Source organism: Pezoporus flaviventris, unplaced genomic scaffold (assembly GCF_033815535.1).
Source record: "Pezoporus flaviventris isolate CSIRO_AGI_PZ_B2104156 unplaced genomic scaffold, CSIRO_AGI_Pfla_v1 ptg000006l, whole genome shotgun sequence".
In the NCBI taxonomy this organism is placed as follows: Eukaryota; Metazoa; Chordata; class Aves; order Psittaciformes; family Psittacidae; genus Pezoporus; species Pezoporus flaviventris.
Window position 1 is genome coordinate 18,366,163 of NW_026892554.1, and position 12,170 is coordinate 18,378,332.

The 12,170-nt window shown below is 39.5% G+C and overlaps 1 protein-coding gene across 1 annotated transcript in view; it reads right to left on the reverse strand.

The window, feature by feature from the left end:
• Positions 1–1,685: 1,685 nt before the first annotated feature.
• Positions 1,686–12,170, reverse strand: part of TBC1D2B (TBC1 domain family member 2B) — a 31,104-nt gene continuing 20,619 nt past the window's right edge. Inside the window, exons 9-13 of the mRNA XM_061447211.1 lie at positions 11,588–12,082; positions 9,782–9,899; positions 8,888–9,073; positions 7,482–7,603; positions 1,686–5,527 (exon numbers count right to left, since the gene is read on the reverse strand). Coding sequence (XP_061303195.1) covers positions 5,332–5,527; positions 7,482–7,603; positions 8,888–9,073; positions 9,782–9,899; positions 11,588–12,082 — 1,117 coding nt within the window. The 3' untranslated portion in view covers positions 1,686–5,331. The remainder of the gene's footprint in view (positions 5,528–7,481; positions 7,604–8,887; positions 9,074–9,781; positions 9,900–11,587; positions 12,083–12,170) is intronic.

The window sequence follows — 12,170 nt, forward strand, 5'->3', positions numbered from 1 at the left end:
AGAACCTTAAGGCCAAAATCATCTTAATTTGCACCAGGCGTATTCTACTGTTGAGTGTTTTCATCACCTCTCTTTACAACACCCCAGACTATTTGAGGGTAGAGAAGAGATTGGGTTTCTTATTTAGTAGCTGTTTAGGGTTTTTAGTATCACATTCAATATACAGTCCTGAACTTTGCTTTCTAGTCTAATCCTCTGTAAAACTAGCATTGTAAGTGGGTATAACTGTAGGGAGGCATGCCTTCTACAGCATAGTATCATGATGAAAACACCATTCTACTAACTTGCTTGTGATTGAACCTTTTACCTTCTTTTCCAGGGGGGAAACTTCCAAGGCAGAGCACACCCTTCCTTTGCATTATCTGAGTGAATGCACTTCATGTGTGGGAATTCCTACAGCTTCAGCACTACATGGATTCTGCTTCCAGTGAGGTCAAGGAGCTGCAGATAAGGAAGCTATGTTTAGCACTTCTGAAAATCCCACAGAATGAACACCTGACACATTGCAATGCCAGCAGATTTCAGTGCGTTCTCTGCACCTCTGGGGCACCCAGAACAGAGAGTGAGACTCTGCAGGTATTTGGTCTCAGTTCAGAGTAGGCAAGCTGTGTTTATCCTTTCTAACGTGGCTCTTACAGATAAAGTATTTAACAACATACATCAGCTATACACATCAGCCACATCCCTGTTGCAATTCCACTGGGAACAGATGCATCAAGCAGGAAACAGGAGCCTCAGCTGTTCTTTAAGAGGCCACAGCAGCTGCTAGGGGAACACAACGTAAATATGCCAAGCATCCAAGTGAAGACATCACTCCCTGTGCACTCTCTTCCCAGCATTTTCTGTTTATTCCTTTGACTTAGACTTTCAGTATACAGGATAGGAGGTCTTTAGGCCATAGTTATGTCGTGCCTCAATTGCTGCTCTCTATCCTGTTTTGCAACCCCTTTGAACACATTTCCAACCCTGCCAGTATCTACTCTTAACAGCTTGCCAGTCTGTAGCAGAGCCAGAGGACAAGAATAGTGAACTACGTACCTCTACTGTGAAAGATCTGCTTGGACATGCAATTAAAGTGATCTCCCAACTCTTCCAACTTTTATTTTTCCTCCCTCACAAACATTTTGCTGTTAAGTTTCATATCTGAAGTAGCTGAGGTACTCTATAGCCTCTTTAAGGGAGGCAAGGTAACTCCAAAATGCAAAAATCAGATCTCAAAGACAGACAGAGACTAGATTTACAATTAGTTCAGTACTTCACATTTTCAAAGCAGCTATAATTATGCACTTGGCTACCACAGGCTTTAGTAGAACATCAGTGCCCAAGACTACTAAAAAGACCTTTGGTACAGGAGATACCATACAAATGCACATAGAATCATAGACTTCCTAGGAAGCCTGTGAATGCTCACACAAGTTTAAATCTCCCCTTCCCTTGTCTCCTGAGAAACTAAGGACACTAATCATCACTTTACCCAGTCAGCATCCCCTGCATGCAACATGTCACTAGTTCACATCTTCAGGCTTCACAGCCAGATTTCTATCTACATTCCTTTATAGAGACTCTCTCAAATCACATTATGAGACAATAACACCAGCTTTGCTACTGGTTTGTCCTGATGGCACCTGCAGTCATTTCCCTCTGTTACAGGAAAAACAAAAAGAAACAAGAACCAGAGCAAGCTGTAAAGTAATAAACAATTTATTTTTAATTTACATCAATCTTTACGAAAATAGCGTCACTTATGTTCTGTGATTCAGAGTTCTTGTACCGCATATTGCTGATTTCTAACATGGCACTTAAGGGAACATTCACTTGAACAGCTACAGAATTCCACGACATTGACTGATTTTCCATTTCTCAGTTAAGCATGACTAACATACAAACTCTGTCAAATTTAAGACCATTCATTCATTCCTGATGTCTTAAGGAACTAAAACAAAACCAATCTTTCCCTTTCTATTTAACTATCTTACCATGCTTACAAAGACTGAGGGCAAAGGGAGAATCTCTCACAGAAGACACCTAAGGGCAACAAAAAAATCTTTGACATACTGATTACACGGCTGGTAAAAAAAATAAGCAACCACCAAACAATGTGATAACACTGTATGATAATACTACCTGTATGCATGGACAGGTAAAGCTGAAATACTGTGCAGTTTCAATAGCTAGAGGTGTAGTGCACCGATTTTTTGCCTATTTAACAGAAGATAACAGAGCATTTTAAACAAATAACAAGAAGTTTCACTGGAAAGCCATGCATACATGTATGAAGATGCGAAAGGACCTCTGCACATATGTACATGACCTTGAAGTTAAAGAAGAGTCTTAGCAGTCTTTATTTGCATTAACAACTCAATTCCCTCCTAAGTGGCTGATATAAATGTTAACTCTCATGCACTCTTTCAGAAGTTTACCTCTAAATACAAACACTTGGTATCTATGCAGTTCAGCTTTTGCAGGCCACTGAGTCACACTATAGTTTTGCATCAGGTTTAAATGCTGCCTGTGTATCTTGCATGTCCCTAGCTGGTTACTACTCCTCAAAGTTACCAGAGAAAGCACTGCTAGAAAACTAATAGTCACCCAAAGACATTGCAACAGCTAGGCAAGCTTCCCCTGACATGGCTTCCTGCTATATGCATCTCATTTTTGTTCTATGTATACTTCTAGTTGTCAGAGCTTAGTTACCTCTGCAATTCTTTGACCTTTCAACTAAGGCATCAGTAACAATGCTTAACAAAATGAAATCAACAGCTCGCTGGGAATTTGAATGTAACAGCATCAACTCATTTCATATTTGCAAGCTAATGAAATACCCAGAGGAAACACAATTTCCATAAGCTTTCAAACATTCATGTACTGAATTCACACAGTGGCATAAGAATCAGAAGTACTTAGTTTTACAGGACAATTGGGTAACAACTTATAGAACGAAACACAGCACCACATACACACAGATTTAACAATCAGAAATGGTCCTGTAACATTGCAGGTCATGTTTTGTCAGCCAGACAACTTACTAAACAGTTGCCCTAAAGTTAGTTTAATCTTCACAACCTAAGGACTTCAATGAGATCAGTCTGAAAACGTCTCCTAATGTCACAGGGCTAGTTCATAGTGAAGACTCAAAACCCAGGAATAATCAATTTGTAGGAAGAGGGTCGATACAGACTTCTAATTTCTTCATCTTAACCTTTCAACTGTTGCCACTGCCAGGAAGATCCTCAGTTTAGTAAGATTTCATCTAACACTTGAAAACAAGATTAAATCAAAACCGAACCAAAAAGCCAGACATTACAAATTGATTTAGAGACTAGCTCTTTCATAACCAAAACAGCTTAACTAGAAAAGTAGAAAACCTGGTCCCATTTCTATATTCAAACACTGATTGTAAGTAAAAAATACAGTACATGCAATAATATGAAAAACCTGCCTAATAAACTCCGGTACACAAACAAGAGTAACTGGGAAATAAAAACCCCCCAAACTACTGCTTACAACAGACAAGGTAGGGGACACTTTAGAAGAGAAATAACATGCAAATCGAGAGGATCATCCAATGTGTCCCTCATTGGCAAGGATTTGTTTGCTAATTTAGTTATGCCATACAAGTGTACATTTTAGATCCGAAGTAGTCCTGTAAGTTACAATGTTCACCACTGATGAAGTCTTTCCCTTCCAGATAAACTGACTGAGAATATGCTGATTTAGAGAAGGCTACAAATACATTCTCAAGAAAAAAAGTGCTGCGAAACAGAAGTGGGATTTCTTCCCACACACACTCAGGTTTTCTAAAACAATTACATGGGGATTCTGGATAAAGAGGTCCTAATTGTTCTCAGAAAACCAAAAGAAAACACTCAAAGCAGAAGCTTGAGGCTCTTGACCATTCCCAACCACCATTTTTGGTTTTTGCCACTTCTTCCCCACTTCCCCAGAGTTGTGATTTGCTGCCCAGTATTTGAATGCTACTTTTATCCCAACATATTCAGATACAACATTTAAGTCAATCCAGCATTCTGAAGTTCCAAAGGCTCAAGACAGAACATTGCAGAAGTCCAAAGAAGAGCCAGCAAGAAAGAAACCTTCCTCATCAGAACCATTCAACAGTATTGCTCATCATTGAATGATAAAGAATGGCCTCCAATCACAGTTCCACAGCCAGAAACACTACAGCTAAACACCCCAAGTGTTTCCTTTCAGCTGTCTTGGAGGATGTGGATGCAACACTCACAGCAAAGCTGAGCACATAGAGAATATTGCATTTTTCTGCTGGAAAAGGAACGTGAACTCCTGTGTGTGTGCTGTGACCTTTAGGATCCTCTGACTGATAAACATTTGTTTTAGGAATCCTATTGCTACCACTATTGTACAACAGTTATACATTCATGCAAAAAGAATACTATGTTTGTTCTTGAAGAGTGAGAGTTCATCTTATTTTAAGCCCTAAATAGGAAGAAGCATTAAAATACATTAACAAAAAGAAACAACCCCCAAATAAACCAAATTACACCACAAACACAAACCTCTACTAAAACATGGTGCTCCTGTGACAGGTTCCATTCTTCCATAATAGCTGAGTTTTGGTTGTGGCTTTTTTGAGACGAAGAAATTAGAAATAAAATGGACTAAACAGAATTTGATCTATAAGCCCCTTTGCATTAAGGAGAATCTTTATCAACACAGCTGCACAGTAAAACATAATTGATGTTTGGTATCACTGTTTCAGTATGACTGAACATCCAGCGATGAAAAGGTAATTACCTTTACTTTAAGTACATATATTCTGTTTGATGAGCCATTTCATGTCTCCTCAAAAAAAAAGACAAAGGAATGTAAAAGCTCTTTTTGCACTTCATTCCACACCTTTATCCTTTGTGACCTCAGGAATGGCTAGTTTATTCAAGGACAACATGATGAAAAGCCATTTATTGAACCAACACGAAACCAAAAAGTATGATGTCTTCCCACACTGAACCTGTGCTACACAAAACCCCACAGAATGGCAATGAATGTAGTAAACAGAGTGTGGACGTTTCACATACGGGCACTAACAGTGCGCTGTGAGAAAACAAGTAGCAATTCATCTGACTGACTGAGACAGATATTAAGTGCTCTACATACAATTCCATGAACATAAATGTAAACAGAAGTGTTTGGCCTCCATACAAAGCAGTATTTCTCAAAGTGCTGGGGTTTGGAAATCTGTCCTGCATATTTCCAAGGAATTAGTTTTACATTCTGTTTGACAGGATTAATAAAGTGTTTCGGAGGTTAACTCACTTTGGTCATGATCCCAAAGAAAAAAGTTTATGTTGAGTGGTTTCAACTATCCTCCTCATCATCACTAATAAGGTCTCTTTTTTCAACACATGTCTCTCGCTCACGCAGGAAATCCTCACGAATGGCTTCTAGTTCAGTTAGTTCAAGACGCACTTTCTCCAGGTGATAGGTCCTCCGGTTCCTGATCTGACGCAATGGAAAAGGATTCAGGTCTCCAAAAGCAATACCAGTCAGTTTCCTGTGAGTTACACATGAGAAGACAAACAATCATACTTGGGGTTTTTAAAGTCAGTTTTGAACTTCATCCATCTAAGTATTTAGCATGCGGCTGGTATCACTGGTCTCCTTCACATACCTGAATAGGTCTCAGATGTTACCAGTATTGCAAGGAAGCTCTATAAAGCACTCAGTTTTAAAGTTATTTCAGGTATCAAAGTGTTAACAAATGCTTGACAGTTGGCAAACGACCTGCAAGCCACCATGGCTTCATTGGCCAAGTTCTTGTTGCTATTGTAAACTTTGCTATTGTAAAACCTGTACAAAAATGAAACACACCACCCTCATTATAGTTTTTTCCCAATGTCTAATCTAAATCTCCCCTCCGTCAGCTTAAAGCCATTCCCCCTTGTCCTGTCACTACCTGCCCTTGTGAAAAGTCCCTCTGGCATTGCAGGTATCTTTGATGCACTGAGTTCGGCCAAAGATACCAAATTAGTTCATTTTTAACACCAAAAATGAGATCTCTTCCAGCAATTTAGAAGTCTTTAAAATAGGTCATTTCAGCACAGAGGGTTGAGAAGAGAGCCAAAGCATTATTTATCTTTCCTAATTGGGAAAGGAAGGGAAAGCCAAATTTGCAGCTCTGATTAAGTAGCAAAATTTTGTTCAAATTAGGCAAGAACAGAAAGATTTAGTTTTCTTCTCCCCTTTTCTTTTGCATCCTTTAGTTACTGGCGATTCTGCGGTGGTACTACTGGTACTTCATATTACACATGGGATCAGAAGCTCTAAAATAACCTATTTATCAATTATAAAACATCTACAACTTTGTTTTATTTACTGTTTTCTGTTAAAAATATGCACTCCCTCTTACCAGAATGAAGTTCGTACTTCCCGGTCACTTCCAGATTTGGAATGAGTCAGCATTTATTTTGGTCACAGACAGCCGAGTACAACAACTGCCCAGCATTTCTCAGATAAAGGGGGGAATGCTAAAATACAAAGCACCATGCAATTCCCCCCTCAGGAGTGTTTGGAGAGATTTCAGCAGAGTAAACATAACTGTTATCAACACTTCTACTATTTAAATCAGTTGCATTGGTTCCAGCCAGCCTTTTTAGCACACAGAGAGATTATTCAGTTTTAACTTCACCCCAGTCAAAACTGAAACACAGGAAGTAAAAATGATAAAAAGCTCTTACAGTAAGAGCCAAAGTATAAGCCTCAATTCATGTGGAATTTATTACAATAGCAAACACCTCAGTGTAGAATATATGATTTTGTATTGAATTCAACATCAGCGAGTTTTAGTATCTGTGCAAAACATTTTCAAACATGAAACCAAGCCCAGTATGACACCTCCACCTCTCTTTAAGATTTATCTACTGCTCTACAGTAGAACAGTAGAACTAGGAACCTAAAAACATCAGACTCTAATTTACAAACTGCAATTCCTATGCAAGGACTAAAGAAGAGGAACTAATTTGCATTCTCTGCTTCAAAGTAAATCTTAAAATCAGATGGAGTTATGTGGCATTAGCCTATGAATTAACGATGCATAAGAGATCTAAGCCTAGTGGGTCATAGCTCATGTTTTTAATAAATGAACCAGGATGTGGATTTACATATCATAAAACATTTTACTATGCAAGCTGTATCTGCAGTGGGGGGAGACTTCACCTAGAGCTGACATTCTGACCTATTGCTACCACGATACAACTGCTAAACCAGACCAATCTGGCACAGTAATCTCTATCACAGGTAAAAATTTACCATCGTGCATTCATTACATGTGCTTTTGTCTCCACTAGATGCAGCTACTGGGGAGAAATCTCCGTAGTTAGTTTCATCTCTTGTTGCTTTATGTATAAATTAAGATGGAGATAAAACCAAAATAAAAGAAAACCCCACAACAGATTTCTTCCACACCCCACTACAAGTCTTTCAGTTATGCACAAGTCTGAGTTACCCACCTAGCATCAAGTATAGTGCGTGTGAAATATCGGAGGTACTTGAAGATGGACATTGAATCTTGCAGTTTTAAGATTTCCTCTTCTTTGTATTTGAAAAGTGCCAGGGCAAATCGGAATATTACCTGATAAAAACACACACAATGTCTGATTCTTCACAAGAACAGAATGCACTCTCATTATCATCTATTATAAACTCGAAGGAAAAGCGTTACTCTTCCTAAGTGTTACTCTTTCTACAGAGTGAATCTGAGCTATAATCACACCTCCCTCAAGCTCCCTTCCTGCCCTGTCCCCCATTTCCATAAGCTGCCAAAACCTTCAGGTTGTGGCTGTAACCAAGACTGTGTTCTGCAGGTCTATCCAGAACGCAATACTGGGGTTATAACACACACATTCTTACAAAGTTCTGAGTTCCTAATTCAGCTGCAGAACGAAGACTGCTGGGCCTGCGGAACACATTCATTAAGTTTCTTCAGAGATAAAATTAAGCTCTGCTTTCTCAACAGGTTGTTTTCCAATGCCTTGAATTTTCCCATCGCACTGGGGTCTGATGCTGATGGACCTCCTGACACCAGTTTGTCAATCACCTCTGGCACAAGCTGGAAGTAGCACTACTTCCCTTCATTCTGAAACTTCCTCAGTCTGTACCTGGCTCCCTTCACAAAATACCAGGATGCTTAAAAACTACTTGAATGAACACACAACCAAAATACTGTTGCATGTTAGAATGCTCAGATGAGGCCAACAGGAAATCTCCTTAACACACAGTTGTTGTCTACTTATAACTCTCCTGTTCTCTCCAATTGCCTACAATTCATGTTATTACTGTGTTTGGATCCTGCACTGTTATTTCACTGCAATTCAACAAGTATGAAACACATGAAAGTTCTTTCAGCCCCACCCCTTAATTTATGAGATAAGGAGCCCAGACAGTCAGTCTGTGTCAGTTGTACTTTCACTGTCTGTAGAAAGAACACAAACAGTTGCTGCAGAGACAAGCTAAACACTAACACTTGGTTACAACTGATTTTTACATCCTTTCAACACTTCCAGCTTGTGCTTCCTTCTTCATAAAGTAGCTCTCAGTTTGATATGATTACTTAAAACTGATGGATAGCTTCATGCAGGACACTGCCTATAGCTTTATTTTTCAGATTAAAAAAAAGGTGGGTGGTGAAAGGATGATACTCAGCACTTACAAATTCTTCCATGTAGCTCAAGATGTTAACTCGCAGAACAAAAGTAAAATGGAAAACTTATTTATGCACATAACCTCCTTTTTCTTTTACCAGTGATTATAACTGACAGGATTTGAGTGATAAAACCTTCCTCCACCCTGCCCTCAGTAACCCCACAGCATTTTGTTAACAAGTAACAACTGAAATAACTTAGCTCATTCAGTTCACCTTTGGTCCCTCATAGAGGAAGGAGTCCCAGATTTTAAACAGGATGTCGCTGACGACGCTGTCCACAAATACAACAAGGAACCAATTGAAAGTGATAAGAGTATAGTCGACTTTGTATTGCTCAAAATGAGCATGGAGTCGTGGAAGCTTCTCGCTCATTAAATCCTTGAATACTCGCTGGTCAACCTAAAGAGATGACAAACACGGTATTATTGCTCCCAATTTTCCAACATGTTATTCTAAGCAGGGCTGTTGCCAAACTGTAAGTGCAAGTTTTTCAAGAGCTAACCAGGAAACCCAGGGCTGTCTAGTTACACTTCTAGGCTAGATTCACCCAAAACATACGTGGCCACCCTAATGCACACCACCCTTGCTGACACAGCTTCTTACTTGACAATCAAGCACCAGTCTCACAGGGCTCCTCAAATGCAGATGTTTTCCTACAACTGGTCACTACTGCTGCACTGGTGCAGGAGCACTGGAGCAGAGAACAAGCTGCAGAAATACTTAGAGGAGGCAGCAGGTGCCAGAACATCATCTGGAAGCAGAGGAGAGCTACAGCATATACTGCTCACATCCTGGAGAAATGCATTCTCACTCCCCCTTTGACAGAGCCCAAAACCAACCTCCCCCTGCCCTCCCAACTGAGGAAAGAAATGATAAAACAGCTCACTATTGCAAAGCTAATAATCCAAAGAGGGGTTAAGGGCAGATCACTGAACGGTTGTTTCAGTGTTGTCCTCAGAGCCCTTGTCCAGGCAAAGGCCCTGGTGCCTGAAAGTCACCTCTGTCACCTCAGCACATTCACCAAGAGGCCTATCAGACAGTTTGAGAGGAAAGGTTTCAACTGGCTGCAGTTTACAGGACCAGGCTTTATTGTGGCAGAGCACATACCTGAGATCCTAGCAGTGTCTTCGTATAATAATCACGAGGCATGAAAACTTCCACTATTGTTACTAGACACCAAAAAGCATCTTCCTGTTCCAAGTACAGAAGTGCAATTGCTACCAACCTGAAAATAGGGTTTATGTGAGAAAAGTATTATTACAGTATCACAGAATATATTAAAAACAATAAAAATAAAGCCTTTATTTCTGTTCAGCAGAAATAAATGTAGTAACAGGAGCACTGAAGAGCAAAACTTCGTGACATTTAAGCTGAGGCAATGAGATGCCTTCTCAGCCACAACAAGCATTCTTACTCAGTTAAATGAGAAAACAGGGTATGACAAATGCACAGTGATTTGCTTGATGCCATTTTTCCAGGATCTATGGCAAAATAATGAGAAGCTTCCAAGTCCCAGAGTTTCATGTGTCTTTCCTGAAGGGGAGAAGCACAGATGGTTCTTGCACCTCACACAAAGTTGTTGTAAGTTTAGAAAAATCCTTTTCAGCAAGTGTACTTTATACCCATTGAGATAAATGCAAAGAACACTTTTGTCTTGTCTACCATTGTCTTTTAAGGAAAATAAAAAGCCTCTAAAACTTATCAGAGACTAAACTTGTTCCAGCAACTTCTTAAAGTAGGGAAGAAAGAAAAAGATTAAACAGCAGCAGCATTCCTGGTTTTCCTGTTTCCAGTGAGGATTATGAAAGGGAAAAAAAAAAAACAACAGAGAGTAACTTCATGTTGCTGATAGTTGTTAGAATATGAAAGATTACCTCCAAGATCTTTCTCCAAGTAAACTTATTTTATGCCTGCCTATATGCAAGAGGAACTGTAACAACATGAATTGCTTCTGATGCTACACAGCTTAATATGGTGATAACACTTTGAAAGCTTCAGAGAACTTAAGCATGGAATAAATACCTGATTTGCTGGCTTACAAGTATACCCAAGTGCAGAATTATTTACAGGAAACCCCAAAATGCTGCAGGATAAAATGATGCTGCACAGAAAGCTTAAATTTAGCAAAAGCATTTCTAACACCTTCTAGACACCAGAGGTGTTTTGCTCTGAGACTGCAGCAGCTCTGTTCTTCACACATCTTGTGACACAGCAGCAATACTTAAAATATGACTTACCCACAGAGCATAACCACTAGTGGTGAACACTTCGAAAAAGAATACTTTCCATTACTACATTATTCACTGCCTCTACTAGTACATAAATTAGTGCACCAATTGACACCCACAGTGTTATAGGGGAGGGTGCTTCAAACAACACCTTCCTTTACTACAGATCTCAGAATAGCAAACTATTTCAGCAAATGCCAACTGTAATGACTTCAAATCTGTCTTTTCCCTGTAGCATTAGAATCATCCTTACGCTGATGACTGCAATTCTGACTGAAGGCGTTGAGGGAAACGCTGGCATTTGTGACTTTACAGGACGGAAAAAAAACCAACCCAGAAACTTTCAAGCATTTGTTTCTGCTTGCTTTAAAAAATAACTAACTAAATAAATCCTAACAAACTCCTGCATGCAAAAAGATCCCCCAGAACATAAAACTACATTCAAGTAGCTTGTTTGTCAATGTGTGTCAATTCCAGCACCAGTTCTTTTGTCAAGCTGATTTTACAAGTTTAATGACCCTGGTAATTCTTTTTTTATTGTCTTAAAGAAATATGATAGATGTTTATTAAAACATAAACCCTGAACATACAAACCATAAGGCAAATGCCTGCCCAAAAGCACATTGCTATACACGTGATTTGAAAGGCTCAGTAAGTGTTTCACTGCGTAGTTGCAAAATCTTACCTGTTGAGTCCTTGGCAATATCCTATATCAGGATTTCTCCATGAAAATGCCAGCAGCACATTCCGCAGCTTCTGGATCCCTTCAGATGTTGGGGAGGAATAATGTTTGTTGTTTGGCAGAGTTCTCAAGAGATCCAACTCAATCTGTTTAGATGCAGGGTTCTGTTTTTCCAGAGCATTCTGAAGCAAGGTTTGGAAGTAGCCAGGAACGGTGCTGTCCTTGAATTTCTTAACATGGAGATTGACACACCACTTCCACATCTTGGAACGATGCTCATGAGGAATTCCAGATCGAATAAGGTTCTTCAGTTCTACACAGCGCATCATCTCTCTATTCATTGTGCTGGCAAGATAGTTTTCCCATTTTACTCCTGTGGAGATCTCTCGGTTTTCACTGAGAGAAAGTGATCTTAGGTCCAAAGCTCGTGATTTTGCTACTAGTTTCTCCTCATCATCATCCTCTGGGACTGTCTGAAAACCATATATATCATATTCACTGAAATGGAGGGGGGCGGGGAAGAAAAAAGGCTTTAAAAAAATGTGTTCAGTAGCCCTGAAACTCTCCAATTCCCATCCTAAAGTCA